This window comes from Phyllobates terribilis, unplaced genomic scaffold (assembly GCF_046119375.1).
Source record: "Phyllobates terribilis strain yellow unplaced genomic scaffold, ASM4611937v1 Scaffold_2__4_contigs__length_985480577, whole genome shotgun sequence".
NCBI classification, from domain to species: Eukaryota; Metazoa; Chordata; class Amphibia; order Anura; family Dendrobatidae; genus Phyllobates; species Phyllobates terribilis.
Window position 1 is genome coordinate 628,658,548 of NW_027362762.1, and position 23,906 is coordinate 628,682,453.

The 23,906-nt window shown below is 39.2% G+C and overlaps 1 protein-coding gene across 2 annotated transcripts in view; it reads right to left on the reverse strand.

Annotated features, from left to right (window-relative positions):
• The window catches only part of LOC141221874 (contactin-associated protein-like 5), a 1,265,469-nt gene that overhangs the window by 878,526 nt on the left and 363,037 nt on the right, over positions 1-23,906 (reverse strand). For both annotated transcript variants that reach the window (XR_012289806.1, XM_073666602.1), the window contains exons 2-3: positions 16,940-17,038; positions 4,153-4,346 (exon numbers count right to left, since the gene is read on the reverse strand). Coding sequence is in view for 1 of the 2 variants with exons in the window: in XM_073666602.1 (XP_073522703.1) it covers positions 4,153-4,346; positions 16,940-17,038 (293 nt within the window). In the remaining variant the exon portion in view is untranslated. The remainder of the gene's footprint in view (positions 1-4,152; positions 4,347-16,939; positions 17,039-23,906) is intronic.

Below are 23,906 nucleotides of genomic sequence, written 5' to 3' on the forward strand. Positions count from 1 at the left end.
TCTCAGGTGATTTTTTTAGAAACTCATCTGATCCTGGCCGAATTGAGGGATGACTTTAGTTTCTCAGAATAGGATATTCTCCTACAGAAAATGTCACATTTCTGGCTATTATAGAGATCACGGTTCCTATGTTGCTCATGTGCCCTCATAGATCATAGATTATATTTTTATTGGGAGCTACAGCTTAAAGGATTTTTTATTCTACACAGTGGTGTATTTTCTGACATGGATAATCAATAACAACTAATTTGAAGGATTTCATCTAAATTGTAGCGCCAACCCTTTCTGTACCTCAACATAGTAAACAAACATACACTGTCCAAGTAAAATTTTGCTTAGTTTTGCAATACATTTTGTGTGGTGTGAAAATTAAAGGTGCAAGAAAGGGTTAAAATGCACCCAACCACAACCAATTGCCTGGGAGCAAGGCTGTAGCAATAAGGTGCTCATGTCCTATATCAAGAAAGTACTCCATTTGTTTGATGCTGAAATCTTGTTGTACCCTAAAGAACTAGTGCCTAGAAGTATCACTTAGGGCAGACTTGCAAATATGAAATACTTACTAATAAAGAAGGTGCCATTGTTGAATCACTAAAGTCTAAATTTAAAAAATTTCAATCAGCATGTAGACAAAAGTATTGCAACTTCTTAATACAGTTTGTGTATGAAATTGTCCACAGTTTCAAGAGTTCTGCCTACTGTCATTAGTTTTTGGATTGAAAAGCAAAGTTACCAACTGTCCTGGATTTTCCGAGACTCCTGGGCTGAATGGGGGCGTTTTGTTAAAAACTAGGGGTGTTATCAGGAAGGGTAAAGGCATTTGAAGGAAGAGCGTGGATGGGGTTGATGTGTTACTTAAAAAATCCCAAAATTGTTGGCTTCTATGGAAATGTTGAAAATCAGGTCCGATCTACCTGATGATTGATGGACTGTTGCAACGTCTCATTGTAGATAATATCGATCAGCCAGGACTCCAAGATAGAAGAGATTTGTGTCACAGGGCTCAACTCACTGAGGACTCCCTGAGCTGATACATTGTAATACACTGCTATTGCCCCCAAAGTTATAACTGCAAATTGTAACACAACATCATCAGCCTTCTTGATGCTCTTCATTAACAAAGCTCATTAAGAAGATGTCAGAGGTAAAGCGCACTGATTGTAATTTAAGACAATTTGTTGGAATGAAAGCAGCACAGAGACAGAGTGGCAAATTCTCTATACATCGGAGGTAAGAACAGCTCATGCAGGAAGAGCTAAGTGTGTGACTGAGGCCATCATGTAATAAGAAGTCTTATATTGTGGGAGGTATGTTCAGATCCTATGTCTGTAGCAGACATAATGCTGCATAATTGATACTATATGCCTTTCACTTCCATTTAAATGCTATATTATATTCCCATAGATGACTCATGTGGTAGAAATGTTCCATTTTAGTTTCTAACAATAAAAAACAATAATGTGCAGCTTCAAAGGCGTGACCTCAGCCTTCACATTCACTACATTTATTTAGTTTAGACATTGGATCGCCTTGTATCACAGGACAGTAAACACTGGCATTAATGATATAACGTAAGTTTTTACTGCAATTGCAGAAAAATAATTGATTTTCATTTTGGAGCTACAGCTAAGAGGAAATTTTAGGCCAAGGCTATCTGGGAAAAATATGCAGAAACGGAAGTGCCAACGATAGGTGACAACCCTATAAGACATTGTCTGCAAAGAGCCTTGACATGTGACAGCATCAGCCATGCTACAGAACCTCATCTGTAGACCGCACTAATGAGCCGACCAGGCAAAATTCTAATTTGCCTGCTCACACGGATTTACCCAGGAAATTCAAGTCATTGAGAAGTTTTTCTATACAAATTTAAAGCCCGTTATTATGCTATGATGTCTCAATAGAACCCAGAGGATAATTAATGTAATATGTAAAAAATAAAAAATATTATTAATACAATGATGAAATCCAGGAGGGATCTGCGCAAGTGTGAAAGATCACAATCTCATGACAGCACGATGTATCTTGTGTGCAAATGCACAGAACTGTTCTGGCTAAGTAATAAAGACCCAGGAATTTTGGCGGGGATCAGAACATATGACGAGAAATATAAGGGATGATGGTGAGGAGTCGAGGGGCCAGAGAGGTGAGCTGAACAGTGAGAAAAATCATACCAAGAAAAGTCATTTCAGAACTTTTTTCACCTTTAATGTCTTCCATAATCTGTACAAATCCATTGAGAAACAAACTGAAATCAGTTTGAGGGGTTAAATAAAAATAACAAAACTAAAATAATGTGGTTGAATAAGTGTGAACAATCTCTTATAATTGGAGATAGGTATGTTCAGAATTAGCCAATCACATTTAAACTCATGTTACATAGTAGTCAGTGCAAGGCTGCCATTATTTAAAGTGATTCTTATTACTCCATATAAAGTTTAGCTGTTCTTGCTGGATTTTCTTGACAATTTCGTAGTTGTATTTTACAGCAAAAGACATAGACCATAAACAGCTTACAACATAGCAAAATGATCTCATTGTGGAAAGTTATCAGTCAAGAGAAGGGTATAAAAAAATTCCAATGCATTAGATATTCTATGGAACACTGTGAAGATAGCCATCAAGAAGTGGTTTAAATATGAATCATTGACATTACCTAGAAATGGACGTCAATCAAAAATTGAACAAAATTGGTCCAGGAGCTGCATTTGACAACAGTCTTCTGTATTCTTCATATGTCTGGCTTATGGGATAGGAATGCAAGACGGAAGTATTATTTTACAAAGAAAAAATCCAAGCTCAGCTATGTTTTGCCAAAACCTACTTCAAGTCTGCAAGAAGCATGTAGGAAAACATGTTATGGGCTAATGAACCAATGTTTGAACATTTTGGCCATAATTCCAAAAGCAATGTTTGGTGCAAAGCCAACACTGTACATCACCAAAAAACACCATAGCCATAATGAAGCATGGTGGAGGCAAGATTATCCTTTAGGGCTGTTTTCAGCAGCTGAACTGTGGCTATAGTTAAAGAAAAGGAAATTATGAACAATTCCAAATATCAGTAAATATTGCAACCAAACCTTCAGGCATCTGCTAGAAATCTGAAGATGATGAGGAATTTCATCTTTCAGGAAGACAATGACCCTATGCATACCTCCAAGACAACAAAAGAATGTCTTCACCATATGAAAATCAATGTTTTAGAGTTGTCCAGCCAGATCCCAGAACTGAAACCAATTGAAAATCTGTGGGTGACTTGAAGAAGGCTGTACACAACAATCTGATAGATTTGGAGGGCTACTACAAGTAAAAATGGGCAAAGATGTGCCATGCTGATAGAGGACCAGAACTCTAGTGCCACCTACAGGAAGTAGCAATCCTAAAAGTCAATAGTGACCCTTTAATGAGCCTTATCACATGACTTAGGATATAAGCCAGAACCAGAAACTCAATTTGCAGTGAGTTCTGGTTTGGCTTACTATTGACTTTTAGGATTGCTACTTCGTGTAGTTGGCACTAGAGTTCTGGTCTTCTTCCTCTCTGAAGAGATAATTTGCATATTTCCCAGAGGAGCGTTGCGGCTTTAAAAGTTTCCTCACCAGGACATGCTTAACATGTCGCTCTCTGCAAGGAGAAATGTTACCCCTTAGATACCGGTCTGACGCCTCTCACCCAGCCAAACCAGAACTCACTGAAAATTAAGTTTCTGGTTCCGGCTTACATCCTAAGTCATGTGAAAAGGCTTGTTAAAGGTTCACTATTGACTTTTAGGATTGCTACTTCCTGTAGGTGGCACTAGAGTTCTGGTCCTCTTCCTCTCTGAAGAGACAATTTGCATGCTGATAGACTCCTACCAAAAAAGAGTGAATGCTCTCATACATTCAAAGGGTATTTCAACAAACTTTTAGTTTAAGGTGTTTGCATATCTTTTCAACCACATCATTTTACTTCTTTACTTTTCTTTTTGCACCTGAAAAGATTTCAGTTTATTTTTAAATTGCATATAATATATACTATAAAATATATAATAATCAAACTAAGATGATGTGGTGGCATAGATATGTATTTCATATATGTATATAAAATACTCATGTGTGAGTCTTAGCCATCTGTTTAAGAATATTAAAACAATTAAATAACAGAGCCATACCCAGATGGTGTTGTCGTAATGATACGGTTTCCAGTTGCGTCCGGTATCGCTAAACATAACACTGAAGCGTGTCACCCAGTCAGAGCTTCCATGCCTTCCCTGTGAGGCTGCCCCTGTGATGTCAAACCTCTCTCCCAAATCAATCTGCAGCCATTGCTTTGCATTAGATTCCAGCGGGGACCAACCACCGGCGCCTGCAAGAAAGAACAAAAACACAGAGAAGCTAAATACAGGAGAATGTTGTGTAATTATTGCATTGTTCCGAACCACAATTTTCTGCCAAAAAATGAGCAATTAACAAATCAAAGATAATGTTAAATGTTGACATCTTGTGACCTTTTTAAGTGTTTTTTTCATCAAGAATTAACATGTCCTCAGTCAACTCCACGCCTACATCACTCAAGAATTCCTCCATTAATGCTGTAGATGGCTGGTTTTTCTGATATAGCACACACACATATACAGTACAGACCAAAAGTTTGGACACACCTTCTGATTTAAAGATTTTTCTGTATTTTCATGACTTTGAAAATTGTACATTCACACTGAAGGCATCAAAACTATGAATTAACACATGTGGAATTATATACTTAACAAAAAAGTGTGAAACAACTGAAAATATGTCTTATATTCTAGGTTCTTCAAAGTACCCACCTTTTGCTTTCATGACTTCTTTGCACACTTTTGGCATTCTCTTGATGAGCTTCAAGAGGTAGTCACCGGAAATGGTTTTCACTTCACAGGTGTGCCCTGTCAGGTTTAATAAGTGGGATTTCTTGCCTTATAAATGGGGTTGGGACCATCAGTTGTGTTGTGCAGAAGTCAGGTGGATACAGAGCTGATAGTTCTACTGAATAGACTGTTAGAATTTGTATTATGGAAAGAAAAAAGCAGCTAAGTAAAGAAAAACGAGTGGCCATCATTACTTTAAGAAATGAAGGTCAGTTAGTCCGAAAAATTGGGAAAACTTTGAATGCGTCGCCAAATGCAGTTGCAAAAACCATCAAGCGCTACAAAGAAACTGGCTCACATGAGGACCGCCCCAGGAAAGGAAGACCAAGAGTCTCCTCTGCTTCTGAGGATAAGTTTATCCGAGTCACCAGCCTCAGAAATCGCAGGTTAACAGCAGCTCAGATTAGAGACCAGGGCAATGCCACACAGAGTTCTAGCAGCAGACACATCTCTTCAACAACTGTTAAGAGGAGACTTTGTGCAGCAGGCCTTCATGGTAAAATAGCTGCTAGGAAACTAGTGCTAAGGACAGGCAACAAGCAGAAGAGACTTGTTTGGGCTAAAGAACACAAGGAATGGACATTAGACCAGTGGAAATCTGTGCTTTGGTCTGATGAGTCCAAATTTGAGATCTTTGGTTCCAACCACCGTGTCTTTGTGCGACGCAGAAAAGGTGAACGGATGGACTCTACATGCCTGGTTCCCACCGTGAAGCATGGAGGAGGAGGTGTGATGGTGTGGGGGTGCTTTTCTAGTGACACTGTTGGAGATTTATTCAAAATTGAAGGCATACTGAACCAGCATGGCTAGCACTGCATCTTGCAGTGGCATGCTATTCCATCAGGTTTGCGTTTAGTTGGACCATCATTTATTTTTCAACAGGACAATGACCCCAAACACACCTCCAGGCTGTGTAAGGGCTATTTGACCAAGAATGAGAGTGATGGGGTGCTGCGCCAGATGACCTGGCCTCCACAGTCACCAGACCTGAACCCAATCGAGATGGTTTGGGGTGAGCTGGACCACAGAGTGAAGGCAAAAGGGCCAACAAGTGCTAAGCATCTCTGGGAACTTCTTCAAGATTGTTGGAAGACCATTTCCGGTGACTACCTCTTGAAGCTCATCAAGAGAATGCCAAGAGTGTGCTAAGGAGTCATCAAAGCAAAAGGTGGCTACTTTTAAGAACCTAGAATATAAGACATATTTTCAGTTGTTTCACACTTTTTTGTTAAGTATATAATTCCACATGTGGTAATTCATAGTTTTGATGCCTTCAGTGTGAATGTACAATTTTCAAAGTCATGAAAATACAGAAAAATCTTTAAATGAGAAGGTGTGTCCAAACTTTTGGTCTGTACTGTATATATATTAATTTCTCTGAAGGTTTTCAGCAATGGAGATATGAGACAACAAAGCATACTGTACTTGTCATTACAGTTAACTTTTCAGTATAAACGGTCATGTGTATGTATGGGTCTTAGAGAATTATATACCTATTTAAAATGTAACGTTTGCTAATTATAAATAGGAGAACAATTAGTGATAAAAATAAACAAATACAGAAAAAATGATAATTACCAAAAAATGTATAGTAGAAGGCTACCCAATTTTTGTTGAAGTATCAGCATTAATGCTGCCCATAATATATATACTTGAGAAGAGATATAACTATCACCAAAAGAAAAATTAATAGATATTAATTACTATTACAACCAGGAGGGGGCATTATTCCCCCACATGCAATGGAGCGCTTCCCACTGTATATAAAATTTCTCTTTTGGAGACATCATTCCTTCACCTGCATAGGAGGGCGCACCATCATATTGCACACATCAGTAAACTCTTTCAAGCTAAGTATTAGATTTATTTCATTGTAGATTCCTGAGGAACCTTTTGTCTTAAACGTGTCGATTTTAAAACACTGAATATGTACAGTGGTGTGAAAAAGTGTTTGCCCCTTCATGATTTCTTATTCTTTTGCATGGTTGTCACACTTAAATGTTACAGATCACAAAACAAATTTAAATATTAGACAAAGATAACACAAGTAAACACAAAATGCAGTGCTTAAATTAAGATATTTATTATTATTAAGGTTAAAAGAAATCAATACATACAGGGCCCTGTATAAAAAGTGATTGCCCCTCCCTTAAAATGTAAATTATCTGTGCTTTATCACATCTTTGGGAAGCGGTGTTCAATTTCCCTAGCCACACACAGGCCTCATTACTGCCACACCTGTTCTCAATCAATAAATCACTTAAATAGGACCTGCTTAACAAAGTGAAGTAGACCAAAATATCCTCAAAAGCTAGGCATCATGCTGCAATCCAAAGAAATTCAGGAATAAATTAAAAACAAAGTAATTGAGATCTATCAGTCTGGAAAAGGTTATAAAGCCATTTATAGAGTTTTGGGACTCCAGCGAACCACAGTGAGAGCCATTATCCACAATTGGCGAAAACATGGAACAGTGGTGAACCTTCCCAGGAGTGGCCGGCCGACCAAAATTACCCCAAGAGTGCAGCAACGACTCATCCAAGAGGTCACAAAAGACCCCACAACAACATCCAAAGAACTGCAGGCCTCACTTGCCTCAGTTAATGTCAGTGTTCATGACTCCACCATAAGAAAGAGATTGGGCAAAAATGGCATGCATGGCAGAGTTTAAAGACGAAAACCACTGCTGAGCAAAAAGAACATAAAGGCTGGTCTTAGTTTTGACAGGAAACATCTTGAAGCACATTTGGGTTATGCAGCAGGTCAATGATCCAAAACACACCAGCAAGTCCACCTCTGAATGACTTAAGAAAAACAAAATGAAGACTTTGGAGTGGCCTAGTCAAAGTCCTGACCTTAATTCAATTGAGATTGTAGCGTAGGATAGAAGCAGAGTACAGAGCTGTCAGAGTGACGAAGCAGTCATCTGAAGCCATTTCTTGTGGTGTGACACCTACTTACACATAACTGAATATTTGTTGTGACAGCTCTGTACTCTGCTTCTCCCTTGTACTACAATGATCAATAATGGAGCTGCTGTTGTGAGAAATTATGTCATAAAAAGTGGCATAAGCCTCCCACACTACAGTGCAGGGTTCAGAATAGGAAATAGCAGCGTTGTGGGTGTATGTAGGTAAGTGGGGTGATGTTCTCCTGGAATGGGCGTCAGTGTGCTCAAAGGAATGATACACTGCAATGGGGGGAGGGGTTATATATGGATGAAAGGAGTGATATTTTCTGCAGGATCGGGCTGTAGATAGATGAGAGAAGTACTATAATTCAGGATAGGGCTGTAAATAAAGGAGGAATATAGAGCAGGATGCAACTGCATACATTACTATTATTATTATTATTATTATTATTATTAACGACCTTCAGCTCGATCTGGAGCCGTGATGACTTGATGGATGAAGGCTCTGTAGGAAGATCGATCTTATGAAAGCCTAGATAGGTCCACCATGGTCTTCTTCACTGTTATCTTGATTGCATCATGATTTTATCCTCTGAATATAGATGAGGAGTAATATGCTGCAGCATAAGGCTGTACATAGCTGAGGAGTAATAAGATGCAGGTTGGGGCTTTATTGAAATGAAAGGAGTAATATGCTGCAAGATGGGGCTGCATACATATTAAAGGAGTGGTATACTGTGGGATGGGGCTGTAACTACAGTGGTGTGAAAAAGTGTTTGCCTGAATCCTTCCTGATTTCTTATTCTTTTGCATGTTTGTCACACTTAAATGTTTCAGATTACAAAACAAATTTAAATATTAGACAAAGATAAGAAAAGTAAACACAAAATGCATTTTTTAAATGAAGGTCTTTATTAAGGGAAAAAGAAATCCAAACCTACAGGGTCCTGTGTGAAAAAGTGATTGCCCCCTAAACCTAAGAACTGGTTGGGCCACCATTAGCAGCAACAAATGCAATCAAGAGTTTGCGATAACTGGCAATGAGCCTTTTACATAAATTCTGGAGGAATTTTGGCCCACTCATCTTTGCAAAATTGTTGCAATTCAGCCACAATGGAGAGTTTCTGAGCATGAGTCCCCTTTTTAAGGTTATGACACAGCATCTCAATCAGATTAAATTCAAGACTTTGACTAGGCCACTCCAAAGTCTTAAGCTTGTTTTTCTTAAGCCATGCAGAGATGGACTTGCTGGTGTGTTCTAGATTACTGTTCACATTACATATCAGTGTGACCCCAACAAGGCCGAATTCCTTGATGTTACCATATCCAGAGATAACGATAATGCTATCCGAATAACAAATATTTTTCGGAAACCCACCTCAACAAACACATTATTGCATGCTACCTTTTCCCATCCTAGACATATGATTCGATCAGTGCCAGTGGGGCAATTTTTGGCCTACTGCAATTATGTTCCACTGATCGCGAATTTGAAATACAGGCTCATGATCTTAAGGAGCGTTTTTACGAACTGGGCTATAGTCATGGGATGGTGAAGAGGGCATTTCATAGAGCCAAGTATACATCAAGACATAACCTTCTTTATGGCAAAAAGGAGAGTATCAACAATGAAATTGTGAGATTTATCACCCAATTTCATACACAAGTTCTGGCGATGAGGAGAGCACTGACAAAGGCATGGCCGTTTCTGAAGGCCGATCCTATTATCTCAAGATACATCCCTGATACACCGGCCCTTACATTCCGTCATGCCAAAAATTTGCGAGACCATCTTGTGCGTTGTCACTATAAGTAGACACCGAGGCCCACTTTCCTTGATGCAGCGTTTGGCGTGGATGCAGTCCATGTGGGCGCTGTGTAGCCTGCCCCAACATTGACCGCTGTAACAAATTCTCTAATGCAGATGGCTCCGTTATATACAATATCAAGCAATATATATCTTGCTATACGTGTAATGTCATCTATTATGCGTCGTGTCCATGTGGTTTAATCTACATAGGTTTAACAACTAGGCAATTAAAAGTAAGAATTCGGGAGCATGTGCTGGGGATTGTGGTCTCAGCAGACCACGTGGACGCATCCACGCTGAAAACCATTCCGCGACATTTTAAATTATATCACCAGAGTAATCCACGGATCCGTGGTATTCATAGAATTGAGGTAGGGATATGTGGTGGTCCGATCTGTCAACGATTTGCTCAATTAGAGTCTCGGTGGATATGGACTTTAAATACTTTACATCCCACCGGACTCAATGAAAACATTAGTTTCGCCCCATTTCTGTAGTTTGTTGTCCTCTGTGACCAACAATTCAACTCTTGGGTACTTTTTAGGTCTGTATATTTAATCTTTGTTTTAATCCACAGGTTTTTAATTATTATCTGATACTTACCTGCTATTGATAATTGGGGTGATATACATCTGCCCAGTGATATAAGACGAAAGCTTCGCGATCTACATCACATTATGAACATCACAGTAGAAAAATGAATAGAAGAGTACTGGTCTTCTTGGCATTGTTGGTTCATGTGGAAGCAGCTCCGTTAAATTAACTCGTCCGGACAATATTATATATAGTGGAGAAAATACCCGTTATCTACCTGCTGTACCTGTGGTATCTCTGTACCTATCTATGAACCATGTCACTATATTGTCATTGTAGTGTTATTAATGAAAATTCTCGATAAATATATGATAAATGTACTGTAATAATTTTTTCAGATATATTGATGGTACTACAGAAATATGGCATGGGGATATGTATGGGTGATATTGGTCATACAATGTTGGATACGGTATTGTAATGCCTAATACATTGTCGGCCTTATATGAAATTTTATTCCATGCTAATTTGCCATATCTAATCTTCTCTATGGGAGCTTAAAAAAGATCTAAATCTACATACCACTGTCTGATGACTATTATGCTATAATTTTAGATAAAGAATTCCCTATTCCCTTCTCTTATACTGTATGTGATCGCAATATGATATGATATATAATGAGTTCTTGTCTCTCTATGTTATCCTGGTAACGATGACACCTTCTGCGTCATCTATGGGCATGAACAACTTGCCTTGATGTACTTCCGCCCTAATTGATGACTTGTTTGATGTCATTTCCGCTCCACCTGACAAAGCGATTAACGTCACTTCCGCCATACTTGGTGATGCGCTTGAGGGCATCCCCGCCTCACTCGGTGACACGTGTTACGTCACCTTTGTTTGTATGCTCGGCGGTAATGGATGACATCGCTACTACATGTCTGTAAGGAGGCTTGGGTATGTTTAATTGGACACGTGGGAGGTGATTAAGAGGCATTAGGCCCCTATATATAGCAGGTCTGTGACAGGTATTATTACCCCTTGAGAAAGGCAAAAGTGCCGAAACGCACGTTGGGGACGGCCTCAGCACGGTGGTCTGGTATATAATGCTCTGGGAGGTATGTAATGGGTTCATTAGTTGTATGGTGATATATGTTGATACATGAGTTTTACTCAGACTCAATCTATGGTACCTATTCCCAATATTTATGTAGAGCATAATAACTAAAATACTGTGTGCCACTGCTCTTGATGGCTGTTGAGATTGTGTTTTTATAATATGTATCCTATTTTTGTTATGTCCTGTTTATATGATGCATGTTTAATAAAGCATTTTTAAAGTGACAACATCAACATTTTTGTGGTCCATTTTGGCTTTGGCCACTCCCCCCTCATATAATATGCATGACAACTGGTGTATTATCAGTCCTCTCTTTTGAGCAGCAACATATACAGTACAGACCAAAAGTTTGGACACACCTTCTCATTTAAAGATTTTTCTGTATTTCATGACTATGAAAATTGTACATTCACACTGAAGGCATCAAAACTATGAATTAACACATGTGGAATTATATACCTAACAAAAAAGTGTGAAACAACTGAAAATATGTCTTATATTCTAGGTTCTTCAAAGTAGCCACCTTTTGCTTTGATGACTGCTTTGCACACTCTTGGCATTCTCTTGATGAGCTTCAAGAGGTAGTCACCGGAAATGGTTTTCACTTCACAGGTGTGCCCTGTCAGGTTTAATAAGTGGGATTTCTCTATAAAAAATAGAAAAAAATAAACATAAATTTACTAGGTAATGCTTATTCCATAAAACTCCAATCTATGAAAATAATTCAACCTAAGCGCCCTTTGTTATGTAGCAGAACAATAATCCAGAACACACCAGCAAGTCCACCTCTGAATGGCTTAAGAAAAACAAACTTAAAACGTTGGAGTGGCCTAGTCAAAGTCTTGACCTTAATCTGATTGAGATGCTGTGTCATAACCTTAAAAAGGGGATTCATGCTCAGAAACTCTCCATTGTGGCTGAATTGCAACAATTTTGCAAAGATGAGTGGGCCAAAATTCCTCCAGAGTTTATGTAAAAGGCTCATTGCCAGTTATCGCAAACACTTGATTGCATTTGTTGCTGCTAACCGTGGCCCAACAAGTTATTAGGTTTAGGGGGCAATCACTTTTTCACACAGGACCCTGTAGGTTTAGATTTCTTTTTCCCTTAATAAAGACCTTCATTTAAAAATTGCATTTTGTGTTTACTTGTGTTATCTTTAAAATATTACTGAAAGAGCACCACAGCAACGAAATATAGTACATTGATAAACAGTATTATAATTAGTGTTGAGCCACCCCCGTAGTGTTCTGGTTCAGTTCAGTTCGTCGAACACCGGGATGTTCGTGGAACTGTTCCGATGGCCTCCGGTGTTTTCTCCGCTCAGTCTGGTCTGTTGTATGGGTCGTGGTGGTGTGAAAGGACCTGCCATGACATCATTTTGTCATGTGACAGGTCACGCGACTGCTGACGTCGGCGATTTTTAGTGATTTTTAGACGCCGCTGTACTTCCTGGGTTAAGCAAGTGACATTTAATGGAGAATTTTTTTTATCACTGATCATGTTTTCTGTCATGCGATTTTCTTGTGCAAATACTGTTGAAAAAAAATAATTTAGCATATTAGATTTTTCCTCATCCTCATCCACCATTTCACCCAGACTATTTTTAAGGGGGCCAACACTATCATTTTTATAGTTTCTTACTATTTATGTAGTTAAAGAATATTTTGGGATTATTTTACTTTCTCTGGCAATGAGTCTCTCTGTCTCAATCTTTGCTGCTTTGATTTGGTTTTTACAGAATGTATTTAATTTTCTGTATTTATTTAATGCCTCATCACTACCTACTTACTTTAGTTCTCTAAATGCTTTATTTTTGTCACTTATTGCGCCCCTTACAGCTCTATTTAGCCATAGTGGTTTCCTCCTATTTCTAGCATGTTTATTCTCATAGGGTATATATTGTGCACAGGTTATATTCAGGATGCTAATAAATGTCTCTCATTTACTTTGTGTAGTTTTATGTCTCAGGATTTCGTCCATTTATTGCACTAAGATCATCTCTCAACCATTGGAAATTTTCCTTCCTGAAGTTTAGTGTCCTTGTAACCCCTCTACTACACATCTTCTTAAAGGATACATGAAAGCTTATTATTTTGTCATCACTATTACCCAAGTGACCCCCAACTCGTATATTTGATATGCAGTCTGGCCTGTTGGTTAATAGTAGGTCTAGCAGTGCCCCCCTTCTTGTTGAGTCCTGAATCAGTTGTGAAAGTTAATTGTCTCTCATAGTTGTCAAAAACCTATTACCTTAGCTGGTACTACAGGTTTCTGTTCCCCAATGTATTTCAGGGTAGTTGAAGTCCACCATAATAATGACTTCTCCTTGAGTGACTGCTTCATCTATTTGCTTTATGAGGATATTCTCTGCTGCTTACGTTATTTTTGGAGACTTATAAACCCCTATCAGTAATTTATTATTTTTTCCCCCTCCCCTTATCTCCACCCACAGGGACTCTACATTTTCATTAGATTCACATACATTCTCATGCAAGATGGGTTTTAAGGATGATTTTACATATAAACACACCCCACCCCTCGCTTGTTTGTACGGTCATTTCTGAACAGCCCATAGCCCTGTAAATTAACTGCCCAGTCATAGCTCTCATCCAGCCATGTCTCAGATATCTCCACCATGTCATAATTATTTTCTAACAAAATTAATTCTAATTCCTCCATTTTGTTGGCGAGGCTTCTGGCATTAGTGTACATGCATTTTATGAACTTCTCTGTACCTCTATTCCTTCTTACTATATTGACAGTTCTAACCCCACCCCCAATTTCTTTATTTGTGCCCAGGTCACTATCTGCACTATCTTCCCCACCTATAAAATGAATACCATCCCCCCCAATCCCTAGTTTAAACACTCCTTCAACCTTCTAGCCATTTTCTCCCCCAGCACAGCTGCACCCTCCCCATTGAGGTGCAGCCCGTTCCTAGCATAGAACTTGTAGCCAACTGAGAAGTCGGCCCAGTTCTCCATGAACCCAAACCCCTCCTTCCTACACTAATTCCTGAGCCACTTATTTATCTCCCTAATCTTCCGTTGCCTCTCTGGGATGGCACATGGTACAGGCAGTATTTCAGAGAATACTACCTTGGAGGTCCTTGTTTTCAGCTTGCAGCCTAATTCCCTGAAATCATCTTTAAGGACCTTCCACCTACCTCTAACTTTGTCATTTGTGCCAATGTGCACCATGACAGCTGGGTCCTCACCAGCCCCTCCCAGTAATCTTTCAACCTGATCAGCGATGTGCCAGACTCGAGTGCCAGGTAGGCAGCACACTGTTCGATGATCACAGTCTTTGTGACAGATTGCCCTGTTCCCCTAATAATTGAGTCTCCCCCCTTACTGGAGCTGACACTCCTCCGGCTTTCAGAGGACATGCCTTGCTGCAGCAGTGCTACCCCCTGTCCTGACACCTCCCTCATCTGTCAACTTTACAAACTTATTGGGGTGTGCTAGATCAGGACTAGCCTCCCTGGCACTCTTTCCTCTACTCCCCCTTTTAACTATCACCCAGCTAGCTGCCACACTGTCCTGCAGCTCCATACTACCACCCCCCCCCCCACATCTACCCCAGTGAGCAGCAGATTCCTTTCCATATTGTCTATGGATCTCAGTGTTGCCAGCTGCTCATTTAGATCCAGTACCTGGGCTTCCAAATGCACAATGTGCACACATCTCGCACAGCAATATGCGCCCACGACCGGCTGTTCAAGGATTGCATACATGTGGCAAGATGTACACTGGATAGCATTGTCAATAATGGAGCTCATTTCCTAATGGGGATTGCATTGGACAGAAATGTTAAGTAAAAAGAAATGTAAAGAATTAATAAAATACAGACAGCAATTCAGTCCAAATTCCTCCCTTCCTAACTCCCTGAATCCAAAGTCACTGAATCACAAGTCACACACTTTCTTCCATTTGCACTTACGCTCTGGTCACACTCAGCTCATTCACACTCGCTAAGGAAGAAGATAACCTTCCTTCCCTCTGCTCCAGCGCTGTGTCCTCTTCTGCTGCCAGCAGGCGTGAGCAGCACAAGACGTCGCTGCCATGCGCCCTCACAAGGTGAGATGAGCTGCCAGAATAGTCACTGGTCCCCATGATGGGACTACGGACATGGGGAGTACTGACTATTCATTCTCCTTAAAAGCTCGCACACTGTAGCTGCAGCTGCCAGCTCCTGCAGCTGCTCGGCGACTACGTGTTCCCGCTACTAAAGAACATGAATATTCACACCTCTCCACTCCCACTCCACTCCCACTCCTCATCTTTAATAGCGGGCACATGTGACCGCCAAGCAGCTGCAGGAGCAGCGTCTGCAGCTTACAATGTTTGCACTATTAAGGAGAATGAATACTCACTGCCCAAGCAGTGAATATTCATTTTCTTTAGCATCGGGCACAGTGTAGGCTGCAGAAGGCGTCTCCGGCCTCTTCTGCTCCAGTCCTCTGCCGGTGCCACTCCCCCCACACCTCCACCAACCACAGCCACAGTATAGTACATTCGGACTATAAGACACACACAGCACTTTTTCCAACATTTTGTAGGAAAAAAGTGCGTCTTATAGTCTGAAAAATATGGTAAGTCCAGGATAAGTAATGTAATATATGTACACATAGGCTCCACCAGCAAATTCAGCTCTGTAGAACTATATAATAATGAATTTAACTCAGTATCTGCAAGGGATAATTAATGTAATTTATTCATTTTCTAACCTCTGTATTTTAATTTGTGAGACGGTTGCCCTTATCATCTTATCCTATATCACATGGCTACATGTAAAAATAGACAATGAGCTGAACCTTTTCTCCAGACAAAAGAAAGTCTTGTTATTGGTCTGTGACCCCTGTGGTTAGACCTGCACTAATCTCAGGACCAACGAGGTCACATTTTAGCCTAGAAAGAAGCCTGAATCCACACAGTTACTGATATTTTATGAAAAATAAATAGAAAAGGCTTCATTATTCGACATGACAATTTTTATTTGAAAACTCCATTTAAATCCTGTAAACACTTTATACTATTTGACTCTCACCAGGTATTGCTCTGTCTACAGGTTTGGAATGCATATATTTAGTGTACTTACTGTATACAGCTTTTGTGCGCTTATCTGAACTGGCTTCTATAACACATTGAATCTGCTGTATGACATGTTGGATGTACTTCTGAGTCTGACCCCTGGATTGTTGGACCATCATTTACTCTTTTGTTTTATATCTTGTTTTAAACCTCTGGATGTGAACCTGGGTATTCCCTGACTATGCATTTTGGAATCAGATATTCTTATTGTCCCTGCCTCTGATTATCACCTGGCTGTTGAAACCGTCTTGCTGAATCCTGGCCTGGAAACACCTCAACTTGCTTCACCATCCTGCAGCTACTCCATGGATGCAACACAGAGGCCTCTGCAGCAGAGGTCAGAAGCCTGTATGAAGTTGAATGGGTGAACAACAGAGAGCCCTGCTAAGCAGAAGCTTTTATGGAAAAGATTTCATCTTTTCCATTCTGCTGGGAATTTATTTTACTAATTACCAGTTCAAACAAGCTACAGTAAAAACATATATATTTTTTGGAGCTGATTTCAGCAACAACATTTTCCATAATACATTATTCATCAAAGACGGATAGTCTTGGTTGACAGAAACTTTAGACTGTGATCTTACCATCTCGACTGTTGAGCTTTGCATTACTAAGGAGCATTTCTGAGGAGCTGTCAAATGCCGTCAGTGGTAGCAGGGACACTAGCGGATCGTCACAGTTAACTGCAGAGAAGGAAAAGGACAGACATATTGTCACTACACCACTAAAGAAAGTTTGCACACATGATTGAGGCAAGATTCCATTGCACTTTTCCATTTCTAACAATATATAAAATTGCTTCAGTTTACTGTATAGTCATCACATCACGTTCCTCTTTAGCATAATATGTTAGCAATAATAATTTTTAGGGAGGGAAAATAAGAAATGTTACATCTACCAACAATTTTTGGTGGGCTTTTTGTACCTGATGTCACCTGTATATTTTGGTTATACAACTCAACATTTGAGATGGGTAAAATAAATCACAGAAAGTAATTTTAAAAGAAAAGGGTTTTGCGTAGAACACTTTACAGTGGAAGACATATTAGAGATGGGGAGGTGTAGTAATTAGAAAATACAAATAAGGAATTAAATACTACATTTGGTGGATAGGTTGTGGATTGAAATGAAAAGAAAGCTAGGAATTAACCCATTTACATTCACAAGGGTTTTTTTTCTGGGAGAAGAGGTTTTGAATGACACCATTAATTTTGCCATATAGTGTACTGGAAATCCGGGAAAAAATTCCAAGTGCATTGAAATAAACAAAAAATGCAATTCCGGAAATGTTTTTTGAGATTCGTGTTCATAGCATTCGTTGTGCGGTAAAAGTGAACTGGCAAATAGGATTCCATAGGTCAGTACAATTATGGTGATACCAAAAGTATAGTGTAACTCTTCATGATGTAACTGCATTTCAGTATAAAGTAAAAATCTAGATCTCTTTTGAAGTCCAGCGAAAGAGTTTAGCAGTTCCCTGGCTGCCATAGCAGCCAACCGCGGGAGGTTCATGCGCTTTGAATGCAGCTGTTGCAGATTGATAGTGGCATTTACCAGGTTAACAGCAGCAGGAGGCCCTCAGTTCCAAACTCATAGCGACCCCATCCCATTATCGGCAGATGATAGCTATGTTATTCAGCCATCATCTGCATCTAACAGCAAAGGTTGGAGCTGAGCAAATTGTTAAAGATGCAGAGATAATAATAGAGGAATGAACATGAGATCTAGAGGTGTCCAAACAGAAACTATAAAGTGGAACTAAAGATATTAGACTCAGATCCAATGATTTGATTGCTGGGATTAGATAGAGAGCCACAAAGCTCTTCACAGTGCTGCACCACCCTACATATCCTTCCTCACCTCTGTCTACCACCCTACCTATGCTCTCCATTAAACTAAAGTCCTAAAACTGACATCCTCTGTAATCTAAACCTCCTACTCACATTTCCAAGACTTCTCTCAAGCTGTGACAGTTCTCTGGAATGCTCTGCCCTAGACAATTTACTTATATCCCAGTCTCCACCATATTAGGTGTGCTCTTCAAATGTATATCTTTAGCTTGGCCTATCACCTCTCTTCACTAATACAACTGTTTCTTGTTCTTCGGAAATCTGATGCCTTATATTATCTATTTCCACACCCTTCATGGGCTCATCATGGACTCAATAGCACTTTGTATCTGGACCTGTACAAATACTAGCTGATGACTTGTTCATGCAGCGTTATTTGTATACCCCTATTTATTTATTACAACGACGTCAGGACCACAAAAGTACTTTTTACCATTTGTGTCACCCCTATTTCATGACAGATTATAAACTTGCGAGCAGGTCCTCCTCTTGGTAATAGTAGAATTATGTGTTACTCAGTAATGTCTGATATTCTCTGTACATGTCCCCTCTGAATTTTAAAGTGCTGCTGCATAAAATAATTACACCCCAACAGATTTGACAGCAAAATTTTAGTTCCCTTTCAAAATCAGCATTTTCTGTGGGATGCCATACTACAAAATACTCCCACAAATGAGTCATTGCTTGCAAACAAGATTTATTTTTTGCACACACCCAAAAAGTTATTTCCCTAACAAATTCATTCAAGAGAACACAACCATAAAAGTCTTAGCAGCAAAACTTAAGTTTAGACTACAAAATACTAATTTACAAGAATTCAACCACATGTAAGTCTAATTATTCTTTAACCCCTTCACCCTTGGGCCATTGTCCATTTTTGCGCTTTCGTTTTTTGCTCCCCTTCTTCCCAGAGCCATAACTTTTTTATTTTCCTTCAATATGGCCATGTCAAGGCTTATATTTTGCAGGACAAGTTGTACTTTTGAACAACATCATTGGTTTTACCATATCGCTTACTGGAAAAAAGGAAAAAAGGAAAAAAATTCCAAGTGCGGTGAAATTGCAAAAAAATGCAATTCCACGTTTTTTTTTTCTTTCCATGTTCACTGGATGCTAAAACTGACCTGCTATTATGATTCTCCGGGTCATTACGAGTTCATACATACCAAACATGTATAGGTTCTTTTTTATTTAAGTGGTGAAAAAATAATCCAAAGTTTGTTAAAATAAAAAATAAAAAGTCGCCATTTTCTGAGACCCCTAGCATCTCCAATTTTCGGGACGAGGCCGGGTGAGGGCTTATTTTTTGCGCGCCGAACTGACTTTTTTATTAATACCATTTTGGGGTAGATATGATATTTTGATTGCCCATTATTGCATCTGGCGTTTTGATTTTCTTCTCATTACGCCATTTACCGATCAGATTAATTATTTTTTTATATTAATAGATCGGGCGATTCTGAACACGGTGATACCAAATATGTGTATATTTAATTTTTTTGTTTTATTTTGAATGGGGCAAAAGGGGGGTCATTTGAACTTTTATATATTTTTTATTGTTTTTATATTTTTTAAAACTTTTTTTTTACTTTTTACATGCTTTAATAGTCTCCATGGGAGATTAGAAGCTGAAATGTTCTGATCGACTGTGTTTCACACAGGCGATGATCATATCACCTATGTGTAGCAGAATTGCTTACTTGCTATGAGAGCCGACCGCGCTACCACCACTTTGTGCCCATTTTTGAAGAACATAACGAAAGTGATTCAATGGCCAAGTATGTCTCCTGATCTGAACCCAATCGAACACTTATGGGGTATACTAAAGAGATAAGTTGAGCATCACTCCATCATCCAGCATCCAGGCTCTAAAAGAGGTAGTTTTTGAAGAATGTAAAAAGACACATGTTGCAATATTACTCTACCTTTTTCATTCGATTACTGGAAGACTTGGTGCTGTTCTTAAAAAAATTCATAGAGGTCATACAAAATATTACATGTAGTTGTTTTTTATTTGAGCTGTATTCATTTTTGCCTTAACTAATTTGAATAAAAGTGAAGATTTTGTACTGAAAGTTATATATTAGTAACCTTATTTTTATGCTACAGGTTAAAAAAATGTTCCATCAAGCTGAGTTTTGTCAAAATTTTGGAAATTGTTTCTGTGGTCAGCGAGATATTGATTGAAATCTTACTTTTTAAAGGGGGTGTACACATTTATGCTGAGCACTGTGTATATATACTGCTAAATCTGTTATATATTTATATTTCCAAATATATATACTATATATATATATATATATATATATAAAAATATATATGTATATACTATATATATATACACTATATAATAATTTTTTTCTTTATCTCCTCAGTAATGCTAATGTTTACATATTTGTGAACATACTTTTAGTGTTTCTGCTTTTAATTGCATATGTGTTTTTTAATTAATTATGCGGTATGTCTGTGTGCTCTCGGAAGAGTTGACTAATTGATTGCACTACGTATATATGTGAAGTTTGATTTGTCAATTGCTATAGGTAAAATGTTAATGTATCGTTCAAAATGAGTCAACGGTAATTGTTCTACGCATCTGCTTTGGATCTTAATATATGCCTTGAATGTTAAGCATGTTAAAATTAAAATTGACTTTAGAGGAAAATAAAATTTTAGATGGACTTAAAATATGCATAAAGTTGTCATGGGACAGTTGGATATAGGGGGCACAGTTGTCATACTTAAGATATATCGCTGCCAGAATTTAGACCTCCTGTCTGATGACAATATGTATTTAAAATTAAGAAGATTTATCTAAACTAACTGATGTAGGCATTTTCTTAGGGGTTATTTTAAAGTTAATGATTCTAGACTTAAATTTACTTTTATCGTTGCTCCTGTTATCATATTCTTTATGGATTTGCAACTTACTATAATTATTTCTATAGGTAAAATCAGTACTCTCTCTTATCACAAACATATTACGGTGAATACCATCCTCCATGCCACATCATGCCACCCACCTCATGTAATTATAAATATTCATGTTGGTGAATTCACCCACACTAAACGGAACTGTTTTAGTAAATAAGATGTTGTGATCAAGGGTGGGAAATGAACCTTCAAACTTATAAATAGGGGCTATCAAAAAATGGTCCCTAGACAGAGCAAAAAAATATTGTTCCTTGTAAAAATAGAAAGAAATAACTTTGCAGCTGCCTTTTTTTAAAAATTTTTTTTTGTGTTTTTTATTAGTGATCAGTAATGTAGTATTCAGTCACTATGTGGTGGTAATATGTGGTCTGATCATGGTGTGGTGGTATTTGTCCCTTGTATGTGGTATTATTCGGTCACTATGTGGTGGTAATATGTCATCTGGTCATGGTGTGACGGTATTTGTTCCTTGTATGTGGTATTATTTAGTTGTTATGTGGTGGTAATATATGATCTGGTCATGGTGTAGCAGCATTTGTCCCATGTATGTGGTATTATTCGGTCACTATGTAGTGGTAATATGTGGTTCGGCCATGGTGTGACAGGTTTTGTCCCTTGTATGTGGTATTATTGATCATTTTAAAAAATGTATGTGACACATTCCTTTAAAGAAAAAATAAAAATATAGCTAAAAAGAGTATTGGGTATTTTAACAAATTTTGAATAGATTAGGGTAGAGTAGGGACTGGCCAGAAGAGTCTACCTTATCGTGGTGGTAGTGGTGACTTAAAAAATCTTTTGTCCAAAACAAAAGCTGATGACTATGTATGTGATCTGGTGTTCGATGGGAACTGTTAATGTGTGATTGGTGAGGATGTGGTGCAGAAGTTGAGTATTTCCAAGAGTGGGCAGTGGGACTGTGGAAGGTTCGAGGGATGGAGGCAGAGCTGGGGAGGAGCCTCAAGTGGGCCTGAAAATGTTGCAAGTATGGGGCCCTGAAATTCCTGGTGGCAGCCCTGTCTACAGGAAATTTATCCATTCTATTACACCACTGCTCCCACAGAAGTGTACAAAGCAGGGTTACACATTTCTAAGAGAGCAGTGGTGTAATCCCACTCCGTCCACCTCCATAGCAGCAGCAGTGCAATGCGTGACACTGCTCCATCCACTATATTACTGCTCTCACAGCAGAAGACAGAGAGAGGTCACACATTATACCACTGCTCCTATAGAAGTGGATGGAGCAGGGTCAAGCACCATACTACCGCTCCTACAGACGCGGAAGGAGCAGAGTCACACATTACACCACTGCTCCCACAGAAGTGGATGGAGAGGGGCCACACACCACACCACCGCTCCCACAGAAGTGGACAGAGCAGAGTCAAACACTTCTAAGGGAGCAAGGGTGCAATGTATGACCCCACCCCGTCCAACTCCATGGGGGCAGGGTCCCATATCTAACCCCAGCTTATGATACAGCGAGCTGCACCAACTAACAGAATCAGTGCTGCCAGCCGTCCTTGGTGACGCGGTCACTGGCAGTCACCAACAAAATGCGTGATACGCACCAGACCAGTGTATCTAATCACATAATGTGCTATATGCCCTAGACCGGTGTATCTAATCCCATCAAGTGCTATAAGCCCCAGACGGTTATCTAATCCCATCATACGCAATATACCCCAGACCAGTTTATCTAATCCCATCATGCGCGATATGCCCCAGACCGGTTTATCTAATCCCATCATGCGCGATACGCCCCAGACCAGTTTATCTAATCCCATCATGCTTAATACGCCCCAGACCGGTGTATCTAATCACATCATGTGCGATATGCCCCAGACCGGTGTATCTAATCCCATCATAAGAGATATGCCCCACACCAGTGTGTCTAATCCCATCACATGCTATACTCCCCAGAGCGGTGTATTTAATCCCATCACGCGCTATACGGCCCTGAGCGGTTATCTAATCCCATCATGCGCAATATGCCCAAACCGGCTTATCTAATCCCATCATGCGCGATACGCCCCAGACTCTTCTATCTAATCCCATCATTCTATACACTACACTGAGCCCTGTATTTAGATTTGTGTAATGTCATGTGCTGTCAATAATCCCAGTGTGTGTTACACTCCACATATCTAACCCAAGTTTATGATACAGCGAGCAGCTCCAACTAACAGAATCAGTGCTGCCGTCCGTCCTCAGAAACGCCGTCTATTTGTCAGCATCATTGGCAGTCACCAACAAAATGGCTCCTCATTGTGATCCTAAACTTCATCCTTTTTTTCCTTTTACAAATACCCAGAAGGGGAGGAGAGGAGTGACATCACACACATGTGAGTAGAACCTGACCACATTTATTGCAGTCATAATGTGAGCTAGTTGTACACTAGGTTTTCATGGCAAATTTCAGCAGCTGCTCCCCCTAGTGTTTAAAAGTGGAAATACCAAACATTTTTTAATTATTTTTAATATTTTACTTAATTAAAAATAAATTATATATTTTTTTAAATCAAAACACTAATAATTTCCTTTTTTTTAATGGTACCTTCCCATTAAGATGAAAAGACTTCATTATGTGGCTTCTAAGATGCAATGATATCATGCAGACCATAAAGGGGTTGTCCAGGTTTGGCAAAAAACTCTGCAGTCACTCAAAGTAACTGCACACCTGTGAATTCTAAGGGGGCGTCACTGTGAGCAGACGGCCATGTGACCTGCACGCACCTGGCAACACACGTCTAGTCGGAACGTGGCCGGGAGT